Here is a 14,603-nt window from a genome sequence, read left to right as displayed (position 1 = left end):
GGAGGAGCTCAGTACAGTCTGTTTATATCAGTGTGTACCACAAAACAAGGGAACATGGACGCATTTGATTGCTTTCATTAGGGCCCATCCATGGCACTCTTGGAAATACCACTGAGCTGGTCATAAAGAGACTGTCAACAACAGAAGGGCACATAAAATGAGTGGCTGCATCTCAAAAGGATGTGAAAAACTATGCTCATACTACATGGCCAACAGAAACCGGACATTCATTGGCCCCAGAGGACTGAAACAAGAGCATATTTTCAATAGGGGAAGAAAAAGGAGGAGAGTTGTCAGGGTGTATTTTAATAGAAAGTCCCCATGCCTTAACGGAAACACTGTAAAGAAATCACAAAGAAAAGAAATGTTGATCGTTACTAGGGAAACTCAATATCAATAAGAGCTTTAAACTTGAGATAGCTGATGCATGGTGAACACCATTAGATGCCCATATGGCTTATAGTAGTGAGACATTTCAACTAAACAGTTCATTCTATATCACATATAAGATTTCAGATAGTTAATTACATTCCACAAATAGAAAGAGGGTGAATTGCTAAATAAGAACAAAGACATTTGGATCAATCCAGATAAGGAGTGTTGAAATGACATCAAATCGTTACTTAAAGGAAAAAGAGATTTCATTTATATGAAGCAATACATAAGTAACATCAATAACAGATGACACAATAAGACAGAATCACGAAATTGCAATTTATTAAACAATAAATGGAACAGTAACACACTAATGCCCAGAAGGGGAAATTATTGAACATTAACAACTGAAAAACGAAGGGCTTCTTGAAATAATATTGCCTCTGAGAATGCTAAATAATACAAATTAATGCAAAACTGCATTAAAGGTGCCCTTTGATGTTTATAGATTTTTCTAACTTTGAAATATGACAGTGTCTAATAAATGGAGTGCAGATTTAGAAGGCAGGACTGGGCCTATTTCCTGAGTATCCAGTTAGCACTTGCTCGTCTTGCTACAGTTCTTATTTTAAAAATAAAAGATCTCACGTCATCTGTCGAGCTGTCACACATCCGATGTGTAGTAAGACCTCAACGCTACTGCTGGCTGTATTAGAAAGGGTTAAGGACGGTCTGAGCAGCACTCCACTCCCATGTGCACAATACATAAAAGACATGCTGCTCCTGCCTTCTGAATTTCAGCGTGACATTGAATACATACCCGAAACCCTATCAGAATATGGGATCTAGAATGTAAAAGCAATATAAGAGATGGAAAGTCTGTCTCCAGCCATATCCTGGTTTCTAAATGGGCAAAACCTCATGAACCTAGCTGGGAAAAGTGGAAGCCGTCAATCATGGCACCTTCTGAATGGGAAGTTCAGGTTTGCTTGGAGTACACAACAATATCAGAATACTTAATTAATGTATTCAAACCCTCTGGGATTTGCCCAATATAACGTCTAAACGGTGGAGGAAAATTCAACTTTTGGCTCTGTCTTTTTCAAAATATCGTTGTGGGGTGACCTTCCAGGCCTTCTCCAGTCACATCCACAAGTTCCTTCTACGGGAAGTTGAGCTCGCTTGCTGGGTCTAGCTAAAAAAGTATGCATATAAATTATGAAATTAGACAGGAAGGAGCCTGAAGCAAGTTATAGGAATTGGCTCGGAGCAAATAAGGAGGAGCATGAGCAGTGGCAGCTGGCTTGTACCGAGGGTGGTGAGGCAGGGGTTACAAAACTTTTGTAAAAAAAAACTTACCTTCACAAAGGAACATCCTCCACCCTCGCGTGTCTTCTGGAAACTGCACTACCCAATACTAGTGCTGCTCTCACAGCAGGAGAGCAACACCAGGATTGGGTAGAGCAGGCTCTGCCAGCGATCCCAAGGGCACTGGAGGCCTGCACTTTCTCTAACTCAGCTGTCTAAGATTGCTAGGTTAGAGAACTTTAAAATGCGCATGTCCGGCTGGCCATCCCAAGATGGCCAGCCAAAGAGACCCGCACATTTTAAAGCATACAACTAACAGTTGCTGCCACTCAGAGGCACAGACCCACCCCATCCTGACACTTAGTTTGGGAGGGTTGCTAAAAAATAAAATGGTAATAAATAAACTTTATTACTGTTTTATTTTTCAGCTTGTGGGGTGACACTCCTCTGCTCAAATGGAGGAGTTACCTCTGAGTACGAGACTGGTCTGTCCAGCCAGGAAAGAGGAGAACACAGAGAGGGGGATTCCCTGCGGGGCAACAACACCAAAGGGTGCAAACGCAGCAAATAGATCCAAAGGTATAAGGCCTACAGAATGACTTCATGTCTAGGACAGTTGCAATCGCAGTTTCTATCCCCAAATGTGGATGGAAGCTCATTTGAAAACAACACAAAAGAACCGCTACCTCTAGGTGTCTGCAGTAGAACTTTCACTTAATGTTGTATGACCACATGCAACAGGGAGATTGGCCTATAGCTGGACTTAATATTAACATCCAAACTAGAAATTTGAGTGGGGGTTTAATTACCCCTTCAATTTCATTAAGCTGTATTACCCAGTAGAAAAGGAAGTGGTCAGAATTGAAGTTAGGGCTGGTACCAGAGTGGAAGTCTTGGCCTTCAGCAATGACTGTCACTGGGTAGACATTATTTGGGTACCAATTTCAGATGCATCAGCTGGGAGTTTACCTCACTTTCAGCAATAGATGGGAGAGTTTCTCTAGTCGCGGTTTGGGATTCCATGTTGCATCACCACAGTGGAGGTCTGTGTGGCAGGATCAGCTTGGGGATAGTCACATGATGCTTGGAATTTTCTACCAAAGAAAAGAGCAATCTCATCAAATAATTGTTCAGAGGCAGAAATAAGTCTGTCGGACCAGCTGGGGTTACCAGTCACTCTCTACCCTGAACAACTTCCATGCAGATTTGGATGCCTGCTCAAACACTGTACTAGATATATGTTTAGCTTGTAAAAAATAATGTTTATATTGTATGAGGTGGGCACGGACTCTCACTTACTTCAAGTTAAGATGACCCGAACAGTGCTCCACCAACCCTGTGGTGAATTCTTTAATAAGAACTGTTTAAGGTGCTATACAAAGAATCCATATCAGATGACTTAGTGATGGAAGATCATTGATGTCTGAATACATCGGAGACTTCTTCCTCAGTAGACCCTTCCCAGAACCGATTTAATTTAGGCCTGGTTCTTAATCTACATTAAGAAATAATCTGTCCAGAATACAGACTTGATCTGGTGGGATATTTTATGTTATTCTTTTTCAACAGGTGGATAATAACACAAATTTTCCACGCAACGCTGAATGACCCAGATAACAAAGAGATACATGAAATCAGTGCATTTGTGAGTGAGTGAGTGCAATGTCAAAAGATTGCAAGACAGATACCGAATAGATGCAATCTAGAGAGTCTGGTTTAATTTTGTGAAAACCCTGGAAATATCACCTCAACAAGTAGGATCAAAAGAAGAGGCCATGTATTTTGTCAAGTTGAGGTTCTGCTACTTGCTAATGGATGCTTTAAGACAGATTTAACTTTTTAAGCCGGCAGTGGGAAAAGTTCAATATGTGTGCAAGTAATTTGAGAGTAAAAGAGTTTTTTGAGGATTTCCAATTGCCTCTTACTGCAATGAGCATCCTTGAGAAATAAGATATTCAACACTATTTTTAAGGTAGTGGGTAAAAGTTTGATCTTTCTAAATGATACCCAAAAACCACCAACTACATGGCTCGGTAGTCCTATTACAAACTCATTTCAGGGAAGCCTCAAGATCAAGAAACTCACAGACACTTAAGATGAATATGTTCGGTGCTTCATTAACATTGATAAATTCTTTTTGCAGGTAAAAATGAGGAGCCAGAAATTTTAATGCGATTGTTGGATTAATTATCGCCTAACCATATGTTGACACAATGTAGGTGTTTCCAGTAGATGATTTATTTAATGGGAGCCTGCCACAGCCGTGGCCCATGAAGGTAAGAGCGGTGGTGGTATTTTGACAAACGATGGCAAGGAAAAAATAAATAAATAATTCATTTTCCCTCATCGTCTCTCAAAATCACACTATCACCCGCAAGCGTATCCTGGCACACAGCATGTGTGGGTACCTAGCCCTGCCAATGGTAGGGTGGTTAATTCAAAAGAAAGATCTTCACCTTTCAGTGGTATTCAAGAAGAGACGAGGAGGATCTGATGTGGAGTGGGTGGCAGTTCCACACTTTAGGAGTAATGTGAGGGAACACCCGTCCTCCAGATCTGGTTCTAAGTGCATGTGGGATGTGTTTTAGTATGAGTACTGCGGAGCAGAGATTCATGAGTGGTTGGTGGAAGGAGATGCAACTTTTAAGGTAGGTCCGGACTAAGTTCTGTGGTTCCTTGAATGTGTGAGTGAGAAATTTGAAATGACAGCATTTGTGTATCGGAAGCCAGTGGAGCTTCCCTGAGGTGTGGCATAATGAGAGTTCTGTGTGGGATGGTAAGGATTAGTCTGGCTGCTGAGTTCTGGATGGTTTGTAGTCTTACAGTAAGAGGCTTGGTGATCCCGGCATAGAGGTTGTTCCCATAGTCCCACTTGCTGGTGACTACGATATGAGTGACAGTTTTCCTAATGTTGTTTGTGAGCCATTTTAAGATCTTCCTCAGCATCTTCAGGGTGTGGAAGCAGGATGCACTGATGGCGTGGACTTGTGCAGTCATGTCCAGTTTTCTGTCAGTGATTATTCTGAGGTTCCTGATGTCGGTGTTGGGTGTGAATCCAAGTGTCTCTTTCAATAGATACACTTTTGCATGTACTGTATCAAAAACTGCTTACAACTGATGTACGGATTTTACTGGGATGGAGATGGATTCTTCTAGAATTACGTGCAATCCCAATTGATTGAGAGTGACAACTGCAATCTGATAATATTGGCCCACTTGCTGATTAGGCAACACCTTCATCAGCCAATTGTCTAGATATGGGTAGACAAACTTCTTCAACTTACTGAGGTGAGTGGCAATGACCGTTACGCATTTGGACAAGATCCAAGGTGCAGACTTCATGCTGAAAGGAAAGACTTTGCTTTTGTAGTGGTTGCTTTCTACCATTAACCACGGGAATGTGCAATGTTTAGTGGCTATCATAATATGAAAATAGGCATCTTGCAGATCTATTGGGCATAGCCATTCCCCTTGATGAATCTGAGGGTAGATCTGATGCAGAGTCAACATTCTAACGTTATCTTTGCAAACCCAATTTTTTGCTTTCACTTTATGGGTATTACTTACATAGGCTCCCTCTAGTTTTAGGGTTAATGTGGTTTTTACCATGAAATGTATCGGTTGTTGTATAAATACACCTGAAACGATATGTATAGAGGTGACCTTGCTTTAAATAGTCCACGGCTGGATGTTTAAGGTGCGCACGCTAAGATTGAAAATGTCCCACAGCTTGATTAAGATCTTGGGGAGTATATTCCAGAAGGCCATTGCCAAGTACCATGCACTTTATGGGTATTACCAAATTAGTGGCTGCGTACCCCTAAAGATGGGGTGACGTCCTCTGGTCACTGCCTTAGTCCCTACAACGGAGACTGAGGCATGTAGAACTAAAACAAACTAAAACTAAAACGTGCTGTCTTGTTGGTTGATCGTAAATCGTAGTATCACATGTGCCGGTAGAGTGCAGTAAACTCTCAAACACATGCACACTTACTCTCTACAAGATGTGTCAGCTACTCTTGAGTAGCTGACACATCTTGTAGAGAGTAAGTGTGTTTACCGTTTGCTTGTTAAGTTTTCACACATACAGCTTTACACTCACGTTCTAATATCAGATAAGCAACATGTGTTTGTGAGTTTACTGCACTCTACGGGCGCACGTGACACTACGATTTACGATCCACAAACGAAACAGCACGTTTTAGTTTTAGTTTGTTTTAGCTCTACACGTCTCAGTCTCCGTTGTCATGAAAATGCCACCACTTTCCACTAATTGTATATGTAGACTCAAGCCACGATAAAATGTACACCAGCGCCACGATTCATAGAATAATTTCACGATGAGATTAGTGCATGGAGCATTCGGAAAAGATCCATTTATCTTATTGTTTGACAATTAATATTACCTTGTGTATAAACGGCCGTATTTTCTTTCAGACCCTGATGAAGGCTTCATGTGTAAACCGACATGCATTGGAATAATGAAGAATATGGGAAAGGATTAAACAAGATGGAATAATGAAATAAAAAAACACACACTGAAGATTCAATAAGTGTTGTTTAATGAACTAAAAAATACACAAAGAATTGGAATAGTAAAGAAAATAACCAACCCTCTTTTGTAGGGACTATGGCAGTGACCAGAGGACGTCACCCCAAGTTTAGGGGTACGCAGCCACCAATATGTTTTAAAGTGTATGACGGAATACACACTCTGGAGCACGCTACAACTTAAACAAGTATCAAACCTTCCAAAGGTTGTGCAAGTGGAACCTCAATTGATTTATTACCAAATTAGGCCTTTTTTAACCTTGTTTAGGGAGAATGTGGTTATATCATGAAATGTATTGTTGGTTTTTATAACCAGATTGTTTTTCCTAACTGGGAATGTAGTGCACTTCTCACATCGTATTTTTATCTTGTAAATATGTTAGATGTACATTTTGAATATGTTTATGGTTTTAAGTAATAAACTATTAAACTACACTTATTACTTCATTGCTTTCTTCTGATCTAGAATTGGTCTGAAATCATTTGTGGTCCTTTCTTCTCCACAAGAAAGTAACAGGAGCAAATTCCAATTCCTTTCTGAGGAGCTGAGACCTTTTCCACTACTTGTTTTCGTAAGGGGATGGAGACTTCCTATGGTAGTCATTTCCGATAAAAATGGGGACGGCGTTTTTGGTGGAATTATTGGTGGAGGACACGTGAATCTGAGACAGCATCCATTTTACACAACACTGAGACCCCATGTGACACAGTTTTTTTCCCACTCTTCCAGGTAAGATGCTATGTTTCACCCTAGCAGAGTGGGTAACGGATGAGAGCTTAGTTGCTGGGGCTTGTTTCTGCTAAACTCCTCTGCCTTCTGACTGATGTTTCTGATGCCTCTGTTGCTGCCCTTGAGGGGTTTTAACCCCCTGAGGGGAATATTGAAATTCGCAGGGTCTATGGAAATGTCTCTTATATTTATTCCTCTTTTCCAATCTGCTGACCACACACAGAATGTCAAGCTCTGTTTTCATAAGCCACACCTCATCCTACGCATGACATACATCTCATTGTCAGCCTGAAATTCAAACAATATATTCCCTAAAAACAAAATATTTAAAACCCTGCGCTGCTCTTTAGGTTTCAGTCCGGTAAGTCAGAGCTAGAATGGCTGACACAAAGCAAAACCATGGCAGTATCCATGAACTACTAGGATGGATGCCTGCACTGAGGCATTGATAACCTTGTTGAATACCAATAGGCTATCCTGTTTTAGGTTTACACCTACAATCACTATTAAAACCTCATTGAAAGGGAAACAACACTCAGTGTAAGCATATGGACACTGTCACTCACCTGCACAACTTCAGTAAACTAAAGTATTTATTTTTTGTATTATTACTATTTATGGATGCTACTAAAATATTGTTTTGTGCACTGGAATTAAAGGTGCAGGGTTCAAAAACCTGTTTAGGTATGATCTAATTACTGTATACACTGTAGAGAATCAAGGTACATTAAAATCATATTTAGTCTTTTGGCAGCATTTAATTATTATTTTACTAATTGATTAAATTGCTGGCTCATATGAATTTTGGCCAACATGTACTATCACGTTTGCCCACAGACACACAAAGTCCCTTTGTCTACCAAGTTAGTATTGATAGCAAATCAACTGTCAAATGCCCCACACTTTTATTATTCAATGCAAGGTGTAGTGGCAGGTACCTGTGAATAGAGTGCTGTCACCATGTGCATGGGATAGTGGTGAAAACACAACACAACTTTCCATGTGATCTCTGGTAAAATGTCAGTACCGGTAAAGTGAGGCATTTGCCATAGGGACTCTTAGCAGTTATGTATGTCCACACAACAGCAGCACCACCATAACTGAGTTAAGCAAATACAGTAGAAAGCACTGGCGAGCATGGTTAAAGTATCAAGTTTCAAGTGCCTCAGAATGCAGGACTATAAATTAATCTGGCATAATTTAAAATGTAAGGGTTTAGAAAAGTAATATGCTATTGGAAGGATTAACCACCCATACAATATCATATTATTCAGCAAGGAGTAGCTGAATGACCCTCACTTGTGTCCTGGAATTTGTTTTTTAAATATAGCACTATTAATTTTGTATTACTTTGTTAGCCCTGGCATAGTGAGCGTGAGAAGTAATGAGACATGAGAGAGGATAATGAGATGTGTGCCAGAGTGCACTACACAAACTTTCTATGTTTAATACAGTCTAACATAAGTCCCCTGGACCCAATATCAATGGGATGTAACTATATACCCCACATTACCTCCCCATTAAATTAAAGATATGTTTTATAACAATTACAGCAATCACAGCAAAAAACATCAAAGAAAATAAAGTTATTTTGTAAACACAGTAAAACTCAGTTCTCGTCTATTTTTGGAGTTAGCCAGTCTAATGAGCATAGATTGCAAAAGGTTTGGAAAACACTGAAAAAAGGCCACTGAAATCCACAAACAGTAAACACTAACCACAGGATAGGTTAGATGCTTTCAGGCTCGTACTGATGATTTCCTGGAAGTCTCGGTCTCTGGGCTGGTGCTCTATGAACTGTTGTTGTGAGTCCCAGAGTGACCTGTTGCATCTTCCAAGAAGGGCTCTTGACGACTTCAAAAGTGCTGCATACTTTCCTGAACATGGAATCCAATTTATAAGTCTCTTTGTCAGGAAGAACAGTAGTAGAAGGAACTGTAGCATGTAGCTTCTGAAAAGAGGATACATTCATACAATCAGGTGTAGGATCCGCATTGAGGAATAAGGGATCCTGGTCAGGAGGTCTGTCTTTCTTTTGAAGGCGAGACGGAAACGCCTTGACAGAGGCTGGTTTCAGAAACTAATCTATGACGAGTTATATGAGAAAAGGGACCAGAGGAAGCAATGGTCTTGAGAAGGACCCTAGGTACAATGTCTCAAATATGATAGATGTGAAGTCTACAGTATCCAATAGAGGAAAATTTATTTTTTTGGCACCTCTTATGAGAATCACTTGAAAAGTGCTAATTTCATCTACAGGAGATATTTTCACTGGAGGAGAGTCTGACAGTGTTGGAGAATAGTGGTCAAAAGACAAGATTGTGTGGTTGGATCTTGAAGACTTCGTTTGGGACGGAGTATCACATCTTCCTGAACAAGACCATCTAGGTGGCCCTGACTGGTATAAATGACAGTGAGACCTTGACCTAGACCAATTGCGAACCTTAGTTTGTTGGGATCTAGACCTGGGGTGCATTGGTAAAGGTGCCACTGATGAAGGTGAATGAAGTGGTTGAGAAGACATAGCTGATGGAATTACCGCTGGAATGATCGCTGGAATTATCACTTGTTGCGGAGGAGGGGGAGGAGGAGACTCCGCAGCTGCCTGAAGAGGTTGTCGAGGTGGCATTACATGCTGTAGAGAAGGAGAATCCTGGATGATGACTGGAGAAGCTGGTCTAGAAAGAGAGCACTCAAGAGTACTCAGAATCAGATTGTGAGGGGAGTCTGTGTGCTTTCATTCGCAAAAGTCACTAATCAATCTTCTTCTCTGCAGAAGATGTTTGTCTCGACAAGGATGACCTCCAACTTGATGTAGTGTGTGTCCTTGATGTTGAACCAGCCGTCGACAGTGAACAAGTAGGTGCTGTATCTCTTCTTGATGTTGATATCCTCATCGTCGAATGAGGATGTTGTGTCTCACCATGTCTTCTCTTTTTTCGATCTTCCCCTACTGGTGTCCTGAAAGAGGCTGATAGGGGGAATAGCAGAGAGAGATGTCTCCCTAACCCCTCAGATGTCTCTCCAGCCAAACAAACTTGTTTTTTTGGTGCTCCTCTTGGCCATGCAGGTAAATATTCTCATACTCTCTCAAGGTGCGTATTGAGAGAAGGTTGAAGTGAAAACATGTACCGGGGGCAAACAAAGGACGCAAATACTTTGCAGGTATGTTTTTCAACTTGTTTGCCACATTTTGGGCACTACGCAATAAGAGATGGCATTTTGCACAAAAATGTTTTATTTCCTGTCGAAATTCTTTAAAAATAATCTCCGTAACACTTGAAGGTCCTTCCTAACTAGTTAGATAGTAGTCACATAGTGCATGCCTTATGTTTAGCTGATTGTAATGTTCTTGGGAGAAAAGTGGAACATGGATTAGTGGGTCGCTGCTTACCAAAGAAGACTCGTGAACAGCCATCGGAAGGTGACCATGGATCCAAGTTAGGCAAGGGAGAACCATCAGATTCCAGTACATCAGTCACGCTTGCTGACTCTGCATCAAAGAAGAACTGCATCACTGTATTCAGCACATTGGGACCAGCCACACCTGCACACAGTACCTATGAGAAACAAGGGACACTTTTGATATACTGAAGACAAGAGTTTTCTTAGGCTTGGTACAATGTTAGCAATGTGAGGGCTTCCAATATGAGTGAGAATGTGGAGAATTATGACAGCGTACACTGGAGGTTAACAAGCATTAACTGCATGTGCATTTGTAGACAATGAACTTCGATTTGCTTTCACATTTATTGCGAAGTATGTGGCAAAAAGCTTGAAAGAGTTGCCACTAAGATAGATTAAAAAAGTGGTGTTTCATAAAACCCAAGAAGGAGAATAAAAGGCTCTCTCCATTCCAATACAGACTTCTCCTTGTATTTGCACTGAGTATCATGCAGTGTGGTTCATCACATGCATGTACACACAATCACTATGGGTTCTGTTCAATGTCTATGTCTCTGTAACAAGGCCTAGAGACCTTTGCATATTTGCAACTCCTTTTTCGTAAAACCATTGTCTGGAAGTGGCACACTACTGACTGTGAGAAGCCCAGCATTAACAACCTTCAACAAGCAGCAGGGGAAGCCTGGTATCCCCAACCTCCGAAGATGGGCAGAAACAAAACACAGTCATCAATTTCATGAACACCCAAAGGGTACTGGCAAGGCCAGAAGGGGGCACATCAAACTGGTAATGTGCCTGGCTTACCTTGAACCAAAGGTAACTCCTGTGGGAGTGCAGGACACGCATTTGAAAATATGGCCACCATCCAGTTGCCTGGATCCAGGGCATACAGAACCTTGCCAGTCCATGAGAAGGCACTCAAAGGGTGAAGATCCAAGAAAGGCCGAAGCCCTCCTTCCTTCTTCACCACATGGAAATAGCAAGGGAGAGAACCTGCCCCTATTTTCACGACTGGCACCCTCTCAATGGCTCAGGTGCTCCTCTGAGAGCCTCTTTGATGTGGGCGGAAGGTGCAACAGGGTAGACACAAACAGTTCTGTAGGTCATGCCCCCTTTTCACATGGTCACCCCCATTTTTTGCCTGGTATCTGATGCTATCTTGACAGCAGTGCAAAGGGTTCCTGCTATCCAGGTTCCTAGTGCCTGACCTCTTTACCTAAAACTGTACAATTGTTACCCCAATTGGCAATACCTTTAGCACCCCCTGTAAGTCCCTAGTAAATGGTACTCCTGGTACCTAGGGCAAGGAAGCTAAAGAGGGTCCCTAAGGGCTGCAGCATATATTGGGACTCCCTCAGCACACTCATGCAAACTGGCATTGCAGGCTGCGTAACAGGGTGCAGAGAAAAGTGAAGACACAACATGGCACACCTGTGTGCCATGCCTACAGACACTGCTTGTAATATAAGTAGATCACCTCTACAGCAGGCCTTACAGCACTAAGGCAGGTGCATTATATTATATGTGAGGACATATCTGCATGAAAGTTATGCCCCTGTGATGTCCATGTCGAATCTTGGACATTACCACTGAACATGGAAGCCATCTTGAGTACATGTACTGGGCACTGGTGATTAAGCGTTCCCGAGCTACATGATGTCTTCACTGAAACTTTGGTATCAAACATCTCGTATTAATAGGCCTACACCAAGTACAGTGATGGAGCCCACGCCGATTACAGTGATGGATTTATTAATGCATGCACTCAGTAGGCATCTCAGTGGTACCCCCTGAAAACCTACCAACCTCTTGTTTACTGGCTGACTGGTGTGGACAAGCCTATCACCACAGACCCCACCCTGCAGGTGCGAGCCCGTGCTCTCTGAGGGCAGAAACAATGCCTGCTCCGGCCTGAGGTTTTGTTACCTCCTCCAAGCAGGATGGCTAAGTAACTAGAATATGAAGGCATGAGGCTTCCAAGGCCTCTGCTGCCTTTAATATACAACCTCGGCTACTCCAAGACAGGGGAGATGCCACCCTCTGCCCATGCCCATTTGGGTAGTTCCGCATCAGACTAGTTCAACCCCTAAGGTGGCCTACCTGATGTAAACATGAAAACTAAAATTCCACATTTTTTGGTTTTGGTGTAATATGGCTCACTGGTTCATGGTTATGCCCATTTTCCAAAGGAAGTGGTCATATAGACAGAGTAGTCAGCCTAAAGGTGCCAGAAACGGAGATTTGATGGATCCAGAAGAAGAGGACAAAGAAGAGCTGCGAGACAACAAAAACTGAAGACTGCTGTGGACGTTTAATGCCAAACCCCACCTGCCTCCACCAGCCTCATCAATTACAACTGAGTGACTCGTCCTGCAGCTGAGCAAGTACCAAGAACCTCAGTAGACTTCCAGCCCTTCGCAAATTGCCAGCAATCTCCCTTCGGAGTAGAGGCGGTACTCCCTTGCAGTACGCAGGCACTGAAGAAGCAGGGTCTTGTTGACCGTGTTGCCGCTCCCCAGCCAGCCCGATGCAGCAGATCACCCCCTGAGAGAAATAACCAGATTCAGCCACCCACAGTGTGATTGGTCGTTACTAATGGCAAACTAAACTGTCTTAGAGGCTGTTGCTACAGAGTAGGGGGAATGGGAGGTATGTTTGCATTGTTGATCTGTGTGTTGCCAGCCAGTTCCATATTCCCGACTTCAAAAATACTAGGGTGACTGCACCAGGGGCTGGGGATGCTAGACTGGGTTGTACGCCAACTATCGTAGTGGCCTCAGAATTTTTTGTTTGGCAGAGAAAGACCAAGGGAGCTTGCTGTGGCCCTACCTTGTTGAAAAAATTCCAAGGCAGAATCAGCTTCCTTGCCAAATAGGTTTGAGGGGAATATCCATACGAGAGTCCTCTGTGTCTCCTGACAAGCCTGTGGATTGACTCCAAGCATTGTAGGAAGCTGGCTCTGTGTATACTACACCAAAATAAGGTATAGTGTGCACAGAGACCAGAGCAACCCCAAAGGTAGGTAGACGTAAAAGTAGATAATACTTTACTTTCTATTAGAGGTAGTGTGGGAGAGCAGTAAGGCTTTATTAAAGGGTAGTGCTAAGCATTTAATGTCCGCACGTAGGCAAGAAATGATGTCACACATTCAAAGACTGAACCCAGACCAATTCATTTGTATAAAAATATAATTTAGTTATATTTATTTCCTAGAACCAAGCAATCCAGGCACAGGTAAATGTAACTATAACTTTTCAAGGCAGGTTGAACAATACAAGCAAGCTGAATGAAAATAACTTTGTCACAGGTTTGTAAATGCTTTGACTAGAGTTAGATTACTTTTCATTACTTTACAGATTACTTTATGAATTACTTTTTCTACTGAGTGTGATATGCCTAGATTTCACACTGGGACATTTCATAGAGAAAAGGTAAGTAAAGCAGTTTTTGTATATTTGCAGTTTCTTAGAGTTCCATACAAACCAAATTCTCTCACACATCAATTTTCAAGAAAAGCAGTCATTGCAATGCTATGGGAGGAAATGGAAAATAGATTTACAGGTAAGTACTTGGTTGTGGGAGTTGAGTTTCAGGGGTTAGAACCAGGGTCCCCAGGGTCGAGGATGCACTCTCAAATCACCCTCAGCGGCAATAGGTTAGCCGGGTCCAGAGTGCTGAGGCCCAATGAAATCCAATGGAGGAGCGAAGGCCTCTGGTTGGTAGCTGCTCACGAGCAGGCCACAAGGTTGTGGGAGCAAAGCTCCTGGTGTTAGGCTCAAGGCAAATGGAGATTCGATTTGGCACACAAGGTGCACCCATAGCGGCACTGGGGCGCAAGGTGCAAGGGGCTGGTTTGGCGTCAGGTGCCCTGTTGATTTCAATGGGGATTCTGCTGTTGCAACAAACACTGCAGACTCGGAGATGAAGATCTTCTGGAGGTGACCACCAGTTGGAGAGGTAAGTTGGGATACCTGGAGATGCTGGGACACCATAGGTTGGGCCACCCAAGGCGGTTGGACGTCAGGTGCAGGGGTATCGGGTTTTTCTTATCGGCTCCAGTCGCTGTCAGGGGGATCCTCCAGAAAGGGGCTGCAGGTGTTGTTTGGAGATTCGAGGCAGGTCAGAGATCACCAGATCTCAGGTCAGGTTCGTCGGGGAGACCTCCTTCTTGTGTTGGACCACTCGAACTCGGGCCGTGGGTGTCGGGTGCAGAGTGGTGCAGACTCGCATGCTT

At 42.6% G+C, this 14,603-nt stretch overlaps 1 protein-coding gene across 3 annotated transcripts in view; it reads right to left on the bottom strand.

Annotated features, from left to right (window-relative positions):
• Positions 1-14,603, bottom strand: part of ARAP3 (ArfGAP with RhoGAP domain, ankyrin repeat and PH domain 3) — a 541,910-nt gene that overhangs the window by 231,008 nt on the left and 296,299 nt on the right. For all 3 annotated transcript variants that reach the window (XM_086931355.1, XM_086931357.1, XM_086931356.1), the window contains exon 14: positions 10,359-10,524. In XM_086931355.1, the coding sequence (XP_086787481.1) occupies positions 10,359-10,524 (166 nt within the window). The remainder of the gene's footprint in view (positions 1-10,358; positions 10,525-14,603) is intronic.

This window comes from Lissotriton vulgaris, chromosome 7 (genome assembly GCF_964263255.1).
Source record: "Lissotriton vulgaris chromosome 7, aLisVul1.2, whole genome shotgun sequence".
In the NCBI taxonomy this organism is placed as follows: Eukaryota; Metazoa; Chordata; class Amphibia; order Caudata; family Salamandridae; genus Lissotriton; species Lissotriton vulgaris.
The sequence above is the reverse complement of the archived record's forward strand: the minus strand, read 5'-3'. Positions and strand labels throughout refer to the sequence as shown.